This window comes from Cnephaeus nilssonii, assembly GCF_951640355.1.
Source record: "Cnephaeus nilssonii genome assembly, chromosome: 9".
Taxonomy (NCBI): domain Eukaryota; kingdom Metazoa; phylum Chordata; class Mammalia; order Chiroptera; family Vespertilionidae; genus Cnephaeus; species Cnephaeus nilssonii.
This window is the reverse complement of record NC_137080.1, coordinates 85899404-85920007: the sequence shown is the minus strand read 5'-3', so window position 1 is coordinate 85920007 and position 20604 is coordinate 85899404. Positions and strand designations below refer to the sequence as shown.

The following is a 20604-nucleotide window of genomic DNA, read 5'->3' as shown; positions in this document are numbered from 1 at the left end:
CAATAATCACAATGATAATCATAAAAATAATGATTACTCTTTATTGAACACTTACTATGCTCCAGATAATTTAGTACTTTTAATACATGTACATCTTACAACCACCCTATGAAATGGTATTTGCAAATGCAAAAACATGGCTCTGTCTACCAACTAAGCCCTTAACCACCTTGGCTTTAAACAAACTTTTGGGGACACTCAAAAAGCTAGGTGGCTAGAACAATAATAATTTGCAAAATAATTTAGAGTTTGCAAAATGATTCCACATAACTTATCTCGATTCTCACAACATGGTGAAGGGTGGTGTGCAAGGCATGTATTCTTGGACCCAATTGAAAAATTGGGAATCTAAGACTCCAGGACACTTTCAAGACTAGAATACAGGTCTACTGACTTCTAATCTAGGCCTCATTAAAAGCAGAGGTAGAAAAAAAGTAATACAGAGAGAGGCTAAAAGTTAAATGATGGAACAAATGCTTAATAAATGCTAACTGAAAGGAAGCTGACACCAAATATTAATATGAGATAAATAGGCACTAAGGCAAAAAGCATGATAAGAAATAGTCACTATATGATGATTTGAAAATTGGCTACAATAGTAATTTATTTTATTTCAGAGGGATGGTTACTCCTTTTTAAAATTTTTACTTTTCAATTACAGTTTACATTCAATACTATTTTGTATTAGTTTCAGGTGTACAGAATAGTAATTAGACAATCATTTACTTTCTAAAGTGTTCCCCCCGATATTTCAGTACCCGACTGGCACCATACGTAGTTATTACAATATCATTTACTATATTCCCTATGCTTGTACTTTGCATCCCTGTGACTACCTTGTTACTACCAATCTGTACTTCTTATTCCTTTCACCTTTTCACCCAGTCCCCCAACCACCCTCCCCTCTGGCAACCATCAGTCTGTTCTCTGTATCTATGAATCTGTTTCTATTTTTGTTTTGTTCATTTATTTTGTTCTTTAGATTCCACACATAAGTGAGATCATATAGTATTTGTCTTTCTCTGACTGACTTATTTCACTTAGCATAATACCCTCTAGGTCCACCCATACTAGCACAAATTGTAAGACTTCACTTTTTTATGGCTGAGTAATATTCCAGTGTGTGTGTGTGTATTATAGCTTTTTTATTCACTCGTGTATGCACTCGTGTATTGAAGGGCACTTGAGTTACTTCCATATCTTGGCTATTGTAAATAACGCTGAAATGAAAATTCTTTTGAATTAGTGTTTTGGGTTTCTGTGGACATATACCCAGAAGTGGAATTGTTGGGACATAAAGCAGTTCCATTTATAATTTTTTGAGGACCCTCCATACTATTTTCTTTAAAAAAAAGAAAAAAATATATATATATACACATACATATATATATGTATATATATGTATATATAATATATGTATACATACATATATATGTGTATATATATGTATATATATCAATACAGATATATATATACATATATATACATATACACACACATATATATATATATCTGTATTGATTTCAGAGAGGAAGAGAGAGGGAGAGAGACAGAAATATCAATGATGAGAGAGAATCATTGATGGGCTACCTCCTGCATGCCCCCACTGGAGATGGAGCTGCAACCCGGGCATGTGCCCTGACCAGAATCGAACCGTAACCTCCTGGTTCATAGATCTACGCTCAACAACTGAGCCACACCGGCTGGGCATACTATTTTCCACAGAGCTGCACAGTCTGCATTCCTACCAACAATGCACGAGGGTTCCCTTTACTCCACTTCCTTGACAACACTTGTTGTTTGTTGATTTACTGATGAAAGGCATTCTGACAGGTGTGAGGTGAGATCTCATTGTGGTTTTCATTTGCATCTCTCTGATGATTAGTGATGTTGAGCATCTTTTCATATGTCTATCAGCCATCTGTATGTCCTCTTTGGAGAAGTATCTATTCAGGCCTTCTGCCCATTTTTTAATTGGATTTGTTTTTTTGTTTTTTGTTTTTTTTACATTTTGAGTTCTTTATACATTTTGTATATTAACTTCTTATTGGCTGTCTCATTGGTGAATATGTTCTCCAATTCAGTAGGATGTCTTTTTGTTTTGTACATGGATTCCTTTGCTGTGCAAAAATTTTATAGTTTGATGTAGTCCCAATCAGAAAAAAAATAATTTATTTTTTGCTAGAATAATATAGTAATTCTAAATCTGTATATATCAAATAATAAAAGTTCTGAAATATAAAGTCAAACTTGACAAAACTATAAGAAGAAACTGATAAATCTACTATTGGGGTAGGAGGTTTAATACATCTTGTTTAGTAATTGGTAGATTGAACAGACAAAAATCAGAAATGATTTGGAAGATTTGAACAATGCCATTAATAAGCTTGAGATCTATTATCTATAAATTTATATATATTTACATAAGTGTGTACGTATGCATTAAGCTTATTAAATAAATGTATATAAGTATGTGTGTGTGTGTGTGTTAGAGAATACACTTTTCTTTTAAGCATACAAATTAACTACACATTAGATCATAAAGCAAGTCACAAAACATTTCAAGAAATGAGTATTACAAAGACTATATTAAGCGACCGAACTGCAACTAAGTTAGAAATCATCAAAAACAACAACAAATCATCCCACACATGGAAATTTAAAAACACATTTCCAAGTAACATATAATTCAAATAAAAATATCTTAATATTAAAATGTTTAAGAACTAGAACTAAATAATAATGAAAATACCACATCATAAAACTTATTGGATAGCTACACTAAGACCCCGCCTTTCCAATTCCAAACAAGAAAGCAATGAAATCACAGATGCACAGCTAACCACAGTCCCGTATCTACACCTCTGGCCATGTTTAACGTGATCAGGGGAAGCAGGAGCTGACTTTGCATACGAGTCCCTTTTCCCCGCAAAACTGTATGAAAAAAACAAGGTCAACATTTTTTTAAAAAACTAGTAGCCACATAGTAAAATGGTACATCAAGCATGTCAAACTCAAAGGCTAACACAAGCCAAATAAACAAGGTTTAAGTTTATGTGGGCCGAAAAAAAAAACCAAAAGCTTCAATTTTCATAGAAACGTAAGTTTATTTTGATAGCGACATGCTGAATACAAAGGGCTGAAATAAATGAGTAATCGTTAACATAAAATAATAGAACATTTTAATAAAAATTAGTATTTTTCTTGAACATTAACTTACCAGACACTGAATAATTGCACAAATTAATAAGCGTAATGCAAATAAACCTATTTTTCTTGTTCTCCGAAAGCGAAATATTTCCTGTTGCACACATCAAACAAGTCAGTCCAAGACTAATGACGTGGCAATCGACTGCTAAAACGTTCACTGCTAGTATTAGTAGAGCGAAATGGTGCGCCTGCGTGTAAGGCGCGTAAGGGAAATGAATGCAACACGATTATAGTAATCAGTCGTTAGCGAACGTTGTAGTTCGTTATTAATAATTATGTATAACAGGATATTGTAATTAAGTTACAAAAACTAAGAAATTTTTATTAAAATGTTTCTTACATACCGTCATATTGGCTGGGCTGCAAAAATATTCATTGTGGGCCGCATGTGGCCTTCAGGCCACGAGTTTGACATGCTTGCTGTACATCGTGCTCTGGCCAGGTGGTTCAGTTGGTTGGAGCATCAATCCTGTGCACCAAAAAAATTTTGGGTTCAATTCCCGGTCAGGGCACATACCTAGGTTTCAGGTTCAATCCCCAGTCAGGGTGTTTATGGCAGGCAACCAATCAATGTCTGTCTCTCTCTGTCTCTGTCTCTCTCTCTCTCTCTCTCTCTCTCTCTCTCCCCTAAAAATATATTCTCCGGTGAGGATTAAAAAAACAAACTACATCGTTTCCATTCATTTAAAAAGCAAAGTCACTAGGATGGTATAAAAGTAATAACCAATGTCTTTTTTTTTTTTTAAGGTCCAAGTCTTTTTTTTTTTTTTTAAATATATTTCTATTAATTTCAGAGAGGAAAGAAGAGGGAGAGAGAGATAGAAACATCAATGATGAGAGAGAATCATTGATTGGCTGCTTCCTGCACAACTCCACTGGGGATCGAGCCCAGAACCCGGGCATGTGCCCTTGACTGGAATCGAACCTGGGACCCTTCAGTCCACAGGCCAACACTCTATCCACTGAGCCAAACCAGCTAGGGTGGTCCAAGTCTTTTTCACATTTTTTTTTATTTTTTATTTCAGAGAGGAAGGGAGAGGGAGAGAGAGAAACATCAATGATGAGAGAGAATCATATAGATCAGCTGCCTCCTGCATGGCCTCTCCCACTGGGGATCGAGCCCGCAGCCCGGGCATGTGCTCTGCCTGGGATTTGAAACGTGACCCCCAGGTTCATAGGTTGATGCTCAACCACTAAACCACACAGGCTGGGTGCCTTTTAATTTTTTGATGATGAACACATTTTCTCTGAGATTGAGAATGACCTCCATTCTCAATTCCCACTACCCAAGAGAAATGAAAGCTTACTATGTCCACAAAAGACTTGTATAAGAATGTTCATAGGTGCTTTATTCATAGTAGCCAAACACTGAAAACAATCCAAACAAACATCAGCAGAGACTGGATAAACAAATAGTGCATATCCATCCATATAACGGAATAAACTCAGTGATAAAAAGGAGCAAATGAACTAACATACGCAGTGCATGCTGATGAAAGAAGCTGCACTCTAAAGAGAATACTGAATGCTTCCATTTAGATGAACGGCTAGCCTCACATAGTCCTCATGCTAATGAACTGGTGATGGAGAGGGAAGACTGATCCAACACGGGCCCTACGGAGCTTTCTAGGCTGATGGAGGCAGCCTATATCTTGATTTGGATGATGGGAGCATGGTTGTTTACATTCGCCGAAACTCATAAAACTATAGACTTAAGATACATGCATTTTATGATATGTATCATAAAAAAAGCCTTACAGAATTCAACTTTAACTACACTTACAAGGAAATATATAGCCTTAAGTGCATATATTAGAAAAGAAAAAAAGATTCAAAATTTAAAAAAAGAGCAGCAGAATAAATTCTAAGAAAGTAGAAAGATGAAAACAATAAACATGAGCAAAAATTAATGACATAAAAAAATAAACAGTAGGGAAAGTCAATAAAGTCAAATGTGTACATAAAAAAGACTAATAAAATTGGAAAAAAACGTACGTAATATTGATCAAGGTAAAGAAAAAAGTTGCAAATAAACAATGTTAAGAGAGTTTTAAAGTAATATATTGAAAGCTATAGCAGAGTTTTGTATGTGTGTTTTTAATCTTCACCCGAGTATGTGTTTTTTAATTGATTTTAGAGAGAGAGGAAGGGAGAGAGACAGACAGGCAGACATTGATGTGAGAGATATCAGTACCTCCCATACTCGCCCCGACTGGGGATCAAACCCACAACCTGGGTATATGCCCTGACCAGGAATCAACCTGCCACCCTTTGGTGCCCAGGACTACACTCCAACCAACTGAGCCACACTGGCCAGGGCACAGCAGAGTTTTAAAAATGAGAAAACTACAAACAATTTTATGCCAATAAATCTGAAGCAGACAAACTAGACAATATTATGTAATTAGCCAAAACTAATTCAAGAAGAAAGAGAAAAACCTATATAGTCCTATACACACAAAAACCCACATATTTTATTATCTGAACAAGGAGATCTCTGAAAGTGAAAAGAGGCATTATTAATGAGTATGCAGGGAACAGACATAGCCTGGTCCTAGTCTAAGCATCTGATTACTTTACATACAGCCAGAAACAAAATTTAAATAGGTAATTTAAATTATTCCTACAAAGATGATACCAGGCCCAGAAGGTTCTATAGGAATGATCTACCAAATATTCAAGAAAGCATCAATTCCAAGTTTAAGCCACCTTTTCTTAGATATTAAGGAAGGAAAAACATTCTGAACGTATTCGGTGAGGTTAGTAAAATTCTAATTCCAAAACAGACAAATATAGTATGAGAAAAAATACAGGTTAATATCACTTATGAACAGAGTTGTTGATACCTTGTTCAAAATATAAACAAATCAAACTCAGTACTATATAAAAAAAGATACTATATTATGCCCCATTTGACTCTATCCCAGAAATACAAGGAAAGTTTAACATAAAAATATTAATGTCATTTATATCATTCACAGAGGAAAGAAGAAAACCCATAAGATCATTTCAATGGATGTAGAAAAAGCATTTGATAAAATTTAACAATAAACTAGAAATAAAAAGAAACGCCCTTAACCTATTAAAGAGCATGTACCAAAAACCTATAGCAGTCACTGTTATGAAAAACCATTAGAAGCATTTATTTTATAGTCAACAAGTCAAGGATGCCTGCTATTCCTGCTTCTAGTTGACATTATATTGGAGGTCTTAGCAAAATTGGAAAGCAAACTGGAAAGAGTAACAATAAATTAAAGGCATAGAATCAGAAGGAAACAACGATCATTATAAATAGATGATATGTTTGTCTAGATAATACCCCTTCAAAACTGCAAGTTATTAAAACTAATTCAGAGCATGATAAAATAAACCAAACCCTGAGTGTCTCAGTGGGATGACCCAGAAAGGGCAGCAGAGGAAGGTTCCATGGAATCAGTGGTGTTGTATTTCTTAAGTTGCGAGGTAGGTATAATATGGGTTTAGTTTTATTATACTGCTTTATAATCTACACTAATAAAAGAGAAAGATGCAAATTGACCGTACCTTCATGACGCCCACCAGCCAATCAGGAGTGAGTATGCAAATTAACCCAACACAGATGGCAGGTTAATTTGCATACACAGGCGAAGAGTGGCCGGGACGCTTGCGTCATCGTCATGGCAATGACGCAGGCATTCCGCACCGCCCTAGCTGCTCCGGACCTCTGGGCAGCGTGGGAAGGCGGAAAGGCAGCGCCAGTCCAGAGCAAAGGCGGTGCTGGCAGCCAGGGGAAGGAAGGCCCATTCTTGCACGAATCTTCGTGCATCGGGCCTCTAGTTTATATATATATGTGTGTGTGTGTGTGTGTGTGTGTGTGTGTGTGTGTGTGTGTTTGTGCGCGCACGCACTTTTGTATTCTTTTTGAATGATATAATTCATAATTCAGTTCAATTAAAATATAATGTATTTTTACTTTCTATATTATCTAATTATTAGTTGTTTTATTCTTTTACAATGAAAATGTAAAAATGTATTTGGAAGAAAGAAGATTACAAAAAGAAAAAAACAAAAACCAATAAAGGGTGCCTGGAATTGCACCAACGGTTTGATGGATGGGCTGGTGAGTGGTGGTGAGGGTGGTTAATAAAGCCAAGTTCAATTAAAGTCAGGACAAGGGCTCAGTCAAGGACTGAGAAGAGGCTGCTAGATTTGGAAGGAATACCCATAGCAGTGACCTTTAAGAGGGCAGTTTTTATAGGCTGGCAGGAGGCGGGGCCCAAAAGGAGGGGGTTAAGTCATGAATGAATACATAGCAAAGAACTGGAAACCACCCAAAGGCCTAACAATCAGGGCCTGGTTAAACAACCGCAGTACCATTCATAAAGAAATGATGCTGTGTCCATCCACAGGCGGGCTTACAAAATTAGGTGACGTAAAAAATTTCAGCACACAAAATACCATTTGTGCAGATTACAATCATGAAAGGACACGCGTGTGCAGTGAGCAGCAGATAGGACTGGACAAGAGCAAGTCATGCTTGTGGATGCTGTTTTAGGGCTATGGGATTTTATTTTCCATTTTTGGAATGCTGGTGATCATCAAACAAAAACATGTAATGTTTCTTTAAAATAAAAAGAATGGCTGTTGAAGAAATGGAGGCAGCGAGTGAAGAAATCTGACGTTGACTGGAAGGCATGAATGGCAGAGCACTGGAGGAGTGCGGAGGGCTTGGGGCAGCCGCGGGTGGGGGCGAGCCAGGGGCGGCTAGGGAACAGGTAGAGGAGAGAGGGAGGCTATTTCCTTTATTGTCTATGTGCCCTTTAAAAAAATTAAAAAACCAACAATCCACTTTTTAACAAATTCAAACAGTCCAGAAGTGTGTGTGTTGGGGAAGGGGGCTGGCGGCTAATCATAGAACCCCCAGCCCTCCTCCTATTCCCTACTATTAATAGTTGAGTGTAGCCCAGTGGTTGAGCATTGACCTATGAACCAGGAGGTTATGTTTCAATTCCTGGTCAGAGCACATGGCCAGGTTGCTGGCTTGATCCCGTCTGGGGCGTGCAGGAGGCAGCGGATGGATGATTCTCTCTCATGATTGATGTTTCTAACTCTCTCTCCCTCTCCCTTCCTCTCTGAAATCAATAAAAATATATTTTTTTAAAAATAGTTGAGTGTATCTTTCCAGAGCTCTACGCTTCTCTTTCACCTGCATTTCACTGGCATTTTATTTTATTTTATTTTATTTTATTTTATTTATTTTATTTTATTTTCATTACAGAGTCAGATAGGCTTGTTAAAATATAGGATTAGAGAATGTAAATCGTGAGATTGCCCATCCTCCAGAGTTAACATCTGTTGGTGGTCTGGAAAAGGTCCTTCCACACTTTTTTGTGGGATGTAAATACTTATATATACATACATACATATACATACTTATTTATAGCTTCATGGTTGATTGTTTTCATAAAAGCAATACCATATTTCACTCTACAATATGTTATGGCAGATCACTCCCTAGTCACCACATAGGATTGCCTTCATGCTTTTGAATAGCTGACTAATATTTCACATCATATAGTTGAAAAATAAGATTCAGAGAACACAGGGGTCATCCTTCTTTTTCTGTGATTGGCCAGGTAGGAAATATAAAAATAAAAGATTCAAGATTGCCCTGGCTGGTTTGGCTCAGTGGGTAGAGCGTCGGCCTGCGGACTAAAGGGTCCTGGGTTCGATTCCAGTCAAGGGCACATGCCTGGGTTGCAGGCTCCATCCCCAGTGTGGGACCTGCAGAAGACAGCCGATCAATGATTCTCTCTCATCATTGATGTTTCTCTCTCTCTCTCTCTCTCTCTCTCTCTCTCTCTCTCTCTCTCTCTCCTCTCCCTTCCTCTCTGAAAGCAATAAAAATATATTTTAAAAATACATAAGTAAATAAAAAGTATCACAAATATCACATGCAAAAACAAACAAGATTCAAGATGGCAGGAGGCATTGCTTGCAGGGGACTGGCCGTGAGAGTGGGGAGCAAGCGGACAGAGAAGGTTTTCTTCCTGCCTTTTTCTTAAGCCACAGTCCTACCCAAATCCAGCTAAAGCATCCAGACCTGCAAAGGGGGAGGGTGATTTGGGCCTGAGTGATAAGGCCACCGCCGGGGGCCCAACTTCCTTGAGTGACCTGTTTTTCCCTGGTGATGGCTCGGCAGAGCCCTCTTATCAGAAACCTTAAGGGGATCCCCTGGAACAGTGTCCTCTAGGTGTGGCCCCTGTGCCAGCAGGAGCAACAGGGTCTGGGAAACAAATTAGAAATGCAAATTCTCAGGCCCCGCCTCAGTCCCACTAATCAGCATCTCTGGCCTGGGACCCAGCAGTGCCTGTGTAATAAGCCCCTCAGGGGATGCAGGTGCATGCTCAACTTTGAGTACTTCTGTTCTAGAGTGTGGACTGAGTCTGGCTGCACCCATTTTCTTAGGAGACAGGGAGGAGTCAGCCCGGAAGGGGATAGGTTGGCCAGCTTCATAATTGGTCTTTAGTACCTTCCAGGCTGCAGGCAAAGTCAGTGACCTGGGTAGTCCCAGAAACAGTCCCCCCCCCCCTTCCGGTGACATCAGTCCTCCCTCTACAGAAAGAGCACCACAGAAAGGGAGGGCGGCCGTGCAAACCCACTGCTTTCCCCTTTCCCTCCAGTGTGTCCCCTCCCCGTTTAAGGCAACCCCTCTCCTGGGGGCTGCCCTTTGCTGGATGGAGGGGTGACGGGGGAGAGAAGCTTTGAATGTTGGGGAGGAAGTGTCCTCATTTCACCCAGCTGCTTCTGCTCGCACCTGCTCTGATGAGGCCCAAGGAACGACACCAGTAAATGACACACAGCCATCTAGAGGGGCCCCTTCCCACAGTGCAGTGGGGCCCGGTTAACTGACAGGAAAACTGTGAATGGGCTCAGGTGGCTGAAATGAGGGGCTGGGGAAAACAGCTGGGCTCCTGGGGGGCGGGGAGCGGGTAGAGCAACTGTCCTGTGTCACCCCCAGGCTCTCAGAGTCTGGGGCAAAGGGTGGGAGGGTTGGGCAGGTCAGGACCAGATCAGAGACCTACCGATTTCCCTAGGATTCTGAATGGGACACCATTGAAGAGAAAGAAGCTTGAGTAGAAATAGTCCACACCCAAATACTGAGGAGGTTCCGGTTGGTAAGCCCCACAACATTCTTTAGTTATGCTCTAGGCAATAACCTTCATTTTTAAAAAGGAACTTCATTTTTGGGAGCATGTTTAGGTTCACAGAAAAACTGAATGTGAAAATTATATATATATCAGAAAGGGAGAGAGAGAGAGAGGAGAGAGAGAGAGACAGCAATGATGAGAGAGAATCATTGATTGGCTGCTTCCTGCACACCCCACATTGGGGATCGAGCCCACCACCCGGGTATATGACCTGACTGGGAATCAAACTGTGACCTCCTGGTTCATAGGTCGATGCTCAACCACTGAGCCACGCCAGATGGGCTTCACCAGAGATTCTGATTCAGGAGCTCTGGAGTGGGGCCCAGACACACTGGACACAGTCTGCAGGAGATGTTATACATTGGACACCCTGTGCCCTACCTACTCTGAGAAGCTCAGGCAGGGTGTAAGGTACAAGGGCCATGAGACTCTGGTGGGAAGGGAGGAAGCCATGAACACAAAAGACCCGAATCCCATCCCCCACCCCACCCTGAGAACTGAGGACACAGTATGATCAGTGTCAGCTGAGGCACTGGGCACTCACAGGCCCTGAGGATTTCAGAGGGCAGGCCAGGGACTGGAACACGCACCAGCTCTCAGATCCCTTCTACAGCAACCAGCAAGAGTCCGTGAGGAGGAAACACACCAGGGAACTGTCAGAGAATTTGAGGCCTTGAGCAAGTTCATCTTCCCGTGCCTCCATTCCCTGATTGTTGGCGGGGGGGGGGGGGGGGGGGGGGGGCGGGTAGGGCACGGTTGTGGGTGTGGAGATGGCCAGAAGAAAGCCTTGAGTCTGGGGGGAAGCAGGGTCCCCTTGAGGACAATTACTGTGGTTGTAGCAGAGGGACCACATACGAAGAAATGCAGGCTTAGGCTGGAAAGATGAGGTAGGGGTTCTGGGGGTTGAGTTGTGTCCCCCAAAACAATATATTGGAGTTCCAACCCCCAGTACCTCAGAAGTGGCCTTGTCTGGAAACAGGGTAGTTACAGATATAATTAAGATGAAGTCAGATCGGAGCAGGGTGGGTCCTTACACCTGATATGACTGTCGTCCCTATAAGAAGAGACACAGAGGGAAGACGGCTATGTGAAGACAGAGGCCGATTGGAGTGATCCACTACAAGCCAAGGAATACGGGAGTTGCCAGAAGATGGAAGAAGCAAGAAGGATCTCCCCTCAGGCTTCAGAGGGGCGTGGCCTGCAGACACTTTGATTCTGGACTTCCAGTCTCCAGAACGGTGAGAGAACATACTTATGTTGTCTTGAGCCACCCCGTTGTTGTCCTTCGTTATGGCTGTCCTAGGAAACCAATGCAGGGGCTTTGGGATGCTTTGGGATGATGAGCGTGGAGCCAGTACGGCCTCTTAAGCAGGGAAATCATGCTTGATGAATAAACCACAGGGACCTGAGGATCCGTATCAAAACCTTCTCCCTGTCTTAGCTCATTTTTTTAAAAGGTTTTACTTAGAAGTCCTTTGCCTACCCATCAAAATGTTGATATCATGAAAGACGAAGAGAAATTAAGGAAACATTTTAGATTAAAGGAAACTTACCGAGACACGACAGCTGCATACAACCCGTGATCTGGGACTTTTTTTCTTTTGGGCTATAAAGCATATCATCGAGACTATTGTGACATTTGAATAAAGTCTGTAGGTTAGATACTAACATTGTAGAAATGTTAATTTCCTGTTTTTTATCATTCTACTGGGGTTATGTAAGAGAAGACCTTGTTTGAAGAACGCACACTAAGCCCTGGCCAGTGTAGCTCAGTTGGTTGGAGTGACCTCCCATACACTAAAAGGACGCAGTTCGATTCCCAGTCGGCACATACCCAGGTTGTGGGTTCCATCCCGGCTCAGGGTGTGTGGGAAGCAACCCATTGATGTTTCACTCTCACATCGATGTTTCTCTCCCTCTCCCTTTCTCTCTCTCTAAAAATCAGTAAAAGCATGTCCTTGGGTGAGGATTAAAAAAAAAAAAAAAAAAAAGAATGCACACTTAGCCTTGGCTGGGTAGCTCAGTTGGTTAGAATATTGTCCCCAAACGCCAAAATCTCAGGCCATGACCCCCCAGTCAGGGCAAAAACAAGAGTCAACCAATGAATGCATAAATAAGTAGAACAACAAATCGATGTCTCCTTCTTTCTCTCTCTCTAAAAATATAAAAATAAAAGTATTTAAGAGTAAAGGGACATGATGACTGCAACTTACATTCAAACAATGTATATATACATTAGAAAGATAGAATAATAAAGCAAATGTGATAAAATGTTAACATTTGGGGAATCTGGGTGAAAACTACAGGAGGACTTTCTGTATAATTCTTGTCACGTGAAATCACCAAATGAAAAGGTGGGCAGGTGGATCTGCTGACCAGCCCATGGCTCTCCGGCTGAACATTCTCTAACCCTCGGAAGCTTCTAGAGCTCAGATCTGGACACCAAACTAGAGTGATGAGCGAAAGAATTCTGAGAACTTCTGGTTTCTACATGTTGGGATTCTACCGATGGCCTTGGTGGTTGCTGATTACTAAAATGTGGTTAATGTGGAATTATCTGTGTTACAGGTTCTCTCCTTCTCATGCACAGAATGACCTGGAACTGGAAGGAGCCCTACTTATTTAATCCAAGTTCCTTCCACATCCATTACACCCTCATTAATATTCCGAGACAGGTGAATCCAGGCTCCTCCGAACAATTTTGGACTATGGAGTCGCACCCTCTCTCACGGCCCATTCATTCTATTACTGGTCAGTTCCGACCATGAGAAAATTCCTCGACGGGCTGAGCTGGAGCCTCTATCCACTGAAACTGGTCCTGTCTCCTGGATGGTGTTACAGCACCACCTCCCCCCATGGTCTTAGTCATCCTCCCCTGACCAAGTTCCGGTTGGTCAATGTCCCTCTAGAATGTAAGTGCAATCCTGCACGTCTAGCTCGATTATCAGAAAGCAGAGACCATGACCTCTCCAGCGCTGAGCATTCCGTTCACACCACCTCAGGTGGGATTGGCTGTTGGGCAACTGCATTACGCGGCTGACTCATAATGAACATAGACCCAACTTACACCACAGTTTTCTCTTGAGAACCATGCTTAACTGCTGTTGGTGTCAGCTGTTATCACCGCCCAACATCCCATCGTACATTTGTTTGCTCAGCGTTAGTCTCCACCCACTACAATGCCACCTCCACGGAGGCAGGGGCTTTGTCCTGTTCTGATCCCAGCACCTAGCAAGTCCAGGCCCATAGCAGACGTTCAATAAAGACATGCTGACTAAATGAATGGCTGTGAAGCCCTATCTCCCTTATCCTGTACTTAGCAATTTACTAATAATTCACACCCAGTCGGCTAACAAGAGGGATTTGAGGTGACTTGCTTTGCAGAGGACTTTTTGGTGACCGTCAGAGCCAACTTTGTTTTTGTTGGGAATTTGTATCTTATTAAATTTACATCATTCGTTACAGCTGGTTAAGGTCTAATTCCTGGTTCTCTCAACCAGCATGTCGGCTCTCCCTCCTAGGGTCAAACTGTAGTGAGGCCCAAAGAGGTTACAGCAACTTCCTCCAGAATGACTCCACTGCGGCCGCACTGGTCCTCTTGCATTCCTCAAATACTCCCGGAAGGTTCTAGTCCCAGAATCTTTGCTTTGGCTGCCCTCTCTGCTAGCACACGCCCTCCCACCCCCCCAGGTAGCGACCAGGCCAATTCCTTAACTTTGAGTCACTGTTCAAACGCTTCCTTCTCAGCTGACGCTGGTCATCCTGTTTAAAACTGCAAAATGTCCCCTCTCCAATACTATCTCTCTTACTGCTCTATGTGATTGTTCTGTGCACAGTCCCTATCACCTTCAATGAGCTTTGTAACTTTACGTGTTGTGTGTACCGTCTGCTATCTGTCCTGCCAGTCCTGCCCCTTGCTATAAAAGGGGAGACATGTTCGCCTGTTTTGTTCACCAATGTATTCCAAGTACACAACACAAGCCTGGCACATAGTAGATGCTCAATAAATATTTGCTGAATGAATGAGTGGACAGTGTCATCCCTTCTGGACCCAGAAATGTCTGAGACACCAACATGAATAGGGCACAAAAGAGCCAGCTGATCACTTGCCGCCCACGTTACCTCCCAATCATTGGTAAACACGTGCAATGGGACAGACTTCCTCCCTGCAGAATGGCAGCAATCTTATTAACCAACTCCCTCCGTGTATAGTCTTTCAAACAGTGAAACAAGACAAAATCCCGGGGACCCTATTTCAGAAAACATTTTAGTGGCACTGGAACATGCTCATTTCATACACCATGCAGTCAGCGGGGGATTCAAAACGGTAAGGTAGCACATGATCCCAATTTTAGGAAAACAGCTGTCTAAACAGAAACAGCACTGGAGAGAAATATTACCAAAATGTTACCAATGATTATTTTTGAGTAGTGGGATCATGGTTCATTTTCATTTTCTTCTCTGTATTTTTCAAAGTTTCTACAGTAAGCAAGTGTTTCTCTTATAGTGAGAAGAATTCCAATATATGGGTACTTGTCGTTGTTATTATCTGGACCACTCAGCCACACATGCCCTCACTCAGGCCAGGAGAACCCAGGGGGCACCTTGAAATGGACCCTGCCCTCAGACAGTTTCCAGGCTGGTTAACATCAGTAGCAAATATGCGTATGTAGAGACACACTCATTTCATTCCTACAACAACCTATGAGGAACGTACCGTTATGATCTTCACATTACAGATGAAGAAACTGAGGCTCAAAGAGGTTCAAGTAACTTGCTCAAGGTCATTGATCGGAGCCTGGTCATGGATCGGAGCCTGGATTTTGAGTTCAGGCAGTGTAGCTCCAGAATGGATGCTCTTAACCATTCCACCAGGCCACACAGACTCAAACTAGCTCTTCCCAAGCGATACGATGCTGAAGGAGTGAGTGGTGGGGAGGGCTGTAATGGGAGGAGTGGGAGCTGACATGCTTTGATATACATTACTTCCTTTCGTTCTTGCACCTACCCTGAGAGAAAGGTATTGTTTCCATCTCCCTGTTTATATAAAGCAGGAAAATGGGACTCACTCAGGGGTTTGAACCTCCGCTGTAGTACTTCACGCTTGCCCTTTGCCCTTCAGTTTCCTCCTCTACAACATGAGGATAATAATAATCCCACCTCACTCACTGCCGGGAAGTACTTGGTGAGAAAATAGCTTCAAAACACGTTTCACCACGGTGCCTCGCATGAGTTAAAGGCTTCATAAATGTCAGCCACTTCTACTCTCATTCTTGATTCTAAAGCTCACAGTCTGCCAACGGCAACAGGTTGACTTGCTAGCTGAGCAAAGGAGAGGAACTCATTCTCAGTGATGCCCTCAGGAACCGTCTGACCAGTGAGCAGAGTCCCAGAGGAGGTGCCAGCCCAAGGGGCTCCGATGGAGCTGCGTTTCGCCCTGTGCAGGGGGGCAGGGCACGCCCTGGAAGCACAAGGGGCACGGGTGGTTCCTGTCCCTCACCCTGGCTGTCCCTGCCCTGCACCCTGCTCTCTCCGCCTCGGGTTCTCCCGCCCCTCTGCTGGGGTCCCTTGCCTCAGCTGTTTCCTTAATCAGGGCCTCACAGCCTCTGCAGCGGGGAGTGGGAGCCCCCAGGCCTGGGGTGGCCCCTGATAAACAGCTGGAGTCCTTGCTCGCAGAATCTGTCATCTCCAAAGGAAACACAGAAACAAACTACTGGAGCCAGGGGGGCGGCTGATAATAAGTCACCCCGGCTCCAGGAGGCCCCTCCACTTCCCTCGGCCTCCAGCCTCTGCACCTGGAACCTCCCGCTCGCCCTTCCAGAGCCAGCGCCACAATGTCTCCTCTCCACAAAGCCTGCCCTGACTCCCCCGGCCCCTCACCCCCTGCAAGCTTCCATGGCACACAGTACGGAATTCATTCCTCCATTTATTACATTAAGTGGAAACTGCTAAGGTGTTGGGGTCCCAACCAGCCCGGGCGCTCCAGAAGGCGGGCGTGCTGCGAGGCGCCCGGCACAAAGCTTAGGAAATGCCTGTGGGAATCCGCAATGACTGAGGAACACAGGGCCGCCTGTTGCAGGGGCATTCAAAAACCTACAAATGGACAGAAAACACTGCTGGCTGAAAAGCAATGTAGGTAGATGTCAAGGAACTTTTAATGTTTTCAAAATAATAACCAGCATTTTATATTTTAGCCGTACGATGTCCGCTTGAGAGGCCATTTTCATTTCACTTGAGCGAGCTGAGAATAATGCCTTTTTTCTGTTCGTTTCATTACCTGAAACAAAATAAAAATAGCTATCTCCCACTGCATGTAAAAATGCTTTAGCTAGATAGCAAATGTTAAGGTTTTGAAATCATTTTGATCAATCAAGGAGATATTTCAGTCATGTTCTAAAGTTAGAGATTCCTGTGTTTTCAGGCAGTCTATTTTCAAACAGTTGTAAATTGCAGTCTATAACCGCATCATCATGAATGTATGAATTTTTGTGTAACATCAAAGTTTAAGTAACATATGTAGCATAAAAAAAATGTTATGTAAAAAAAAAGGGAGATGCAACACTGGGCATGCAAAATGACCCTAACTTTGTAGAAGTAAAAACGATTGCATATGGATAGTATTCTATGATCTTATTTTAAGAGAATAAAACTGTAAGTGTACATGCATAGAAAAAGGGTTCTGAGGGACACAAACCAGCCCTTAACACTGGTTTTCCCTGGAGGGTGGGACTCGCATCTGTATTTTCTTCCTGTCTGTAATGTGTTTTTATAATGAGAATGGCTGTTTTACTTTCATAATTACAATTTTTGTACTATTCAACTTAATTTAAAAATTAAATGTAAAAATGAACAATCATTTAAATAGCTATTAAAATAGTCATGTGGAAATTATTTAAATAATAAAGATAAAAGACGAGGAAACACATCAAATGTAAACGAGGCTGTCTTTGAGTGTTTAGAACTAGGAATGATTTTTCTAGAGTTTTCCTATATTTCTGTATTGTCCACATTTCCTATACTGAGCAAGTATCCTATATAATAAAGAGGTAATATGCAAATTGATCATCACTCCAACACGCAAGATGGCTGCCCCCATGTGGACATAAGATGGCCACCACAAGATGGCCAGCAGGGGACGGCAGTTGGAAGGAACCAGGCTTGCAAGGGAGAGCAGTTGGGGGCAATCAGGCCTGCAGGGGAGGGCAGTTAGGGGCAACCAGGCTGGCAAGGGAGGGCACTTAGGGGCGACCAGGCTGGCAAAGAAGGGCATTTAGGGGTGACTGGGCCAGCAGGGGAGGGCAGTTAGGGGAGACCAGGCTGGCAGTGGAGGGCAGTTAGGGGTGACCAGGCCGGCAGGGTAGGGCAGTTAGGGGCGACCAGGCTGGCAAGGGAGGGCAGTTAGGGGCGACCAGACTGGCAAGGGAGGGAAGTTAGGGGTGACCAGGGCAGCAGGGAAGGGCAGTTGGGGGCGACCAGACCTGCAGGAGAGGACAGTTAGGGGTGACCAGGCCTGCAGGGGAGGGCAGTTGAGGGTGACCAGGCTGGCAGGGGAGGGCAGTTAGGGGCAACCAGGCTGGCAAGGGTGGGCATTTAGGGGTGACTGGGCCAGCAGGAGAGGGCAGTTAGGGGTAACCAGGCTGGCAGAGGAGTGGTTAGGGGGTGATCAGGCTGGCAGGCAGAAGCTGTTAGGGGCAATCAGGCAGGCAGGCAGGTGAGCAGTTGGGAGCCAGCAGCTCTGGATTGTGAGAAGGATGTCCAACTGCCCGTTTAGGCCCAATCCCAGTAGGACATCCCTCAAGGGGTCCCAGATTGGAGAGGGTGCAGGCTGGGCTGAGGGACACCCCCCACCCCAGTGCACAAATTTTGTGCACCGGGCCTCTAGTGAATTTTATAATTGTTTAAAAGCTTATTTAAAAAGGCTGAATGAATCAGAGAATGAATGAATGCATGACTTTTTCCCAAACCTGGCTCTTTGCCTGTGTCTGACCCAATATGCAGGAGATTCTTGGCCGTCGCTCTGTCCTCCTCTGCATCACTGTGTGGATTAGGGCCTCAGGAGGACCCTGTGCACAGATGTGCCTGGCCCAGGCCTCCATCCACAGTGCCCTCACCAGACCTGGACACCTGTGTGGTGGTGAGGGGCTGGAGCAAGCATCCCTGGCTCTAGTCAAGGTGGTCATGGTGCCTGCCCTGCCCTCGCCACTCCCCCCCCCCCACACACACACACACAACCCTCCCAACTCTACCCATTCACCTCGAGACCACTCAGCTCTTCAGGAAGCACCTCCTCAACTCCAACCTTCCCTACCTTTCCTTGCCCTGGAATGCCCACAGAGAGCCTGTACCCCAAGACTCAAACTTGCTGCCTTCTGTTCTCACTTCCCCCTCACTCATTTGTTGGACCAACATTTACTGAGAGAATATGTATGCAGTGATGGGCACTATTGGAGAAACAAGGACTGGGCCCCAAGGCATCGGGCACAGAACTGTCATTCTTCCTATGGGCTACATGAATGAAAGAAGGGTGGAAGGCAACTAAGACACAGTGTAGGAAGGGCGATGAGCTACACCACACAGAATAGACTACCCAGGAGGACATGCTACCCAGGAGGCCGGATATGTGGGGGGAACAACCAAGTGGATTTAAACTTGAAGAATGGCCAAGTTTGGACAGAGAGGGTGGATGGGAGGAGGATAAAGGGCACCCCAGGAAGGGGGGCAGTGTGAGGAAAGTGGTGGAAGCAGGAACACCCCAGGTAGCAGGCACTCTTGTTGCCAGGAATGGGGTTGTAAAGGTTGATTGTGGCTCAACCTCTATAACACCATGAGCTTATAAAGAGGGGGAGAGGGGGGTTGAGCCCACATGCTAGGAGAGCCAGAGCTCCGGGATAAGTCAAATTTGATGTTGTAGGCCCCGGGCAGCTCCTAACGTCTCTGAGCAGTGGTGCCGGAGAACGGCGCAGCAATCCCGGCGGGCGCCCATGGAGGGCTGGGCTGGGCAGCCAGCCGCAGGAGCAGGGAGGAGGCGCAGAGGGGACATCACAAACTGTAAGTCACACACACTGAGTGCTGCCCATGAGCAAGTCACTAGTCTACCGACTTAAACCCTGAAACAGTTCGGAGGGCTGATGGGGCGCCGTGATCCCACAAAACAACTTGCCCACGGGCACCTTGCTAGTAAGCAGGCCAAGAGACGTGAATCCAACCGCCAGGGCGCCCTCTCCCCATCCCACTTTCTTCCAGAGCATCTTTCACATCCGCCAGCATCTGGCACCGCGTTGGTTCAGCACGCACCAGAATGCGTGAACGAACAAGTGAATGAGCAGGCTGGATCCCAGGCTGGCGAAAAAGCCTCTCAGCACATACGAAGGGTGGAGTGGAGAAGGGCTGTGAGGGTAAATGGAAAATAAAACAAACAATCGTTTCTGTCACCACTTCCTCTGGGTTGGGTCACGGTTTTTAACGGTGTGCAGCAGGCACATATACAGTCTGGCACACGCACATCCACACCAAGAGCTATTTATTTACTTCCTTTGTCGGGGGTAAATACAGATCAGGTCAAAACAGGCTCCCCACAACCACCAGGGGGTCCTCCCCAGGTGCCGAGGCGGCACGTGGCCCCGTGAAGTCACAGGTGGCCGCCTGCTTGTGTCGCCCACCCCGCTTCACGCACGTGTACATCTGGCTCACCCGGGAGACCTCGTGTGCAGTGGGGAAGGAGGAGAGGGGGGAGGGGGGCAGGACGAGGCTTCCTCTCCCCTTCTCCAGTGTGGGCCAGAGCAGCAAAACTCACCCACCCACCCAAGAGAGTCAATCAGTGATATGGCCTGGGTGCTGGCCCAAGAGTGGGCACAGGATGCCGGGGCCCCTGCTGGGCCCGGCAGTCGACCCTCAGATTGCTAAATATTTCAGGAAGGACTGGGGCAAGGGGTACCTCTGGGAAGCAGGTAAACAGCAACCCATGTGGCGGGACCATGGATCCTCATTCTCTGTGGATGAGCTGGGGGAAGTGCAAGGCCAAGAGGGACCCGGGGAGGAGCCTGAGAAACCAAAGGCCCCACAAAGGAAGTGTCCCCACACAGATTTCCACTTTCCACACCACCCCCCTTCCTGGAGCAAAGAGATGCAGTTGGTGAGCTGGGGCTGTGGGTAGTGGGAGGAGGGAGTCCACCAATGGAGCCCTGGCGGGACAGCCAGGTTTAGA

The 20604-nt window shown here is 44.5% G+C and overlaps 1 protein-coding gene across 2 annotated transcripts in view; it reads right to left on the bottom strand.

Annotated features, from left to right (window-relative positions):
* The window catches only part of CCND3 (cyclin D3), an 89209-nt gene that overhangs the window by 47183 nt on the left and 21422 nt on the right, over window positions 1-20604 (bottom strand). The window contains exon 2 of one of the 2 annotated variants that reach the window (XM_079780612.1): window positions 3555-3679. The exons of the other annotated variant lie outside the window; for it this stretch is intronic. Coding sequence (XP_079636738.1) covers window positions 3555-3560 — 6 coding nt within the window. The 5' untranslated portion in view covers window positions 3561-3679. The remainder of the gene's footprint in view (window positions 1-3554; window positions 3680-20604) is intronic. 2 annotated transcript variants of the gene reach the window in all.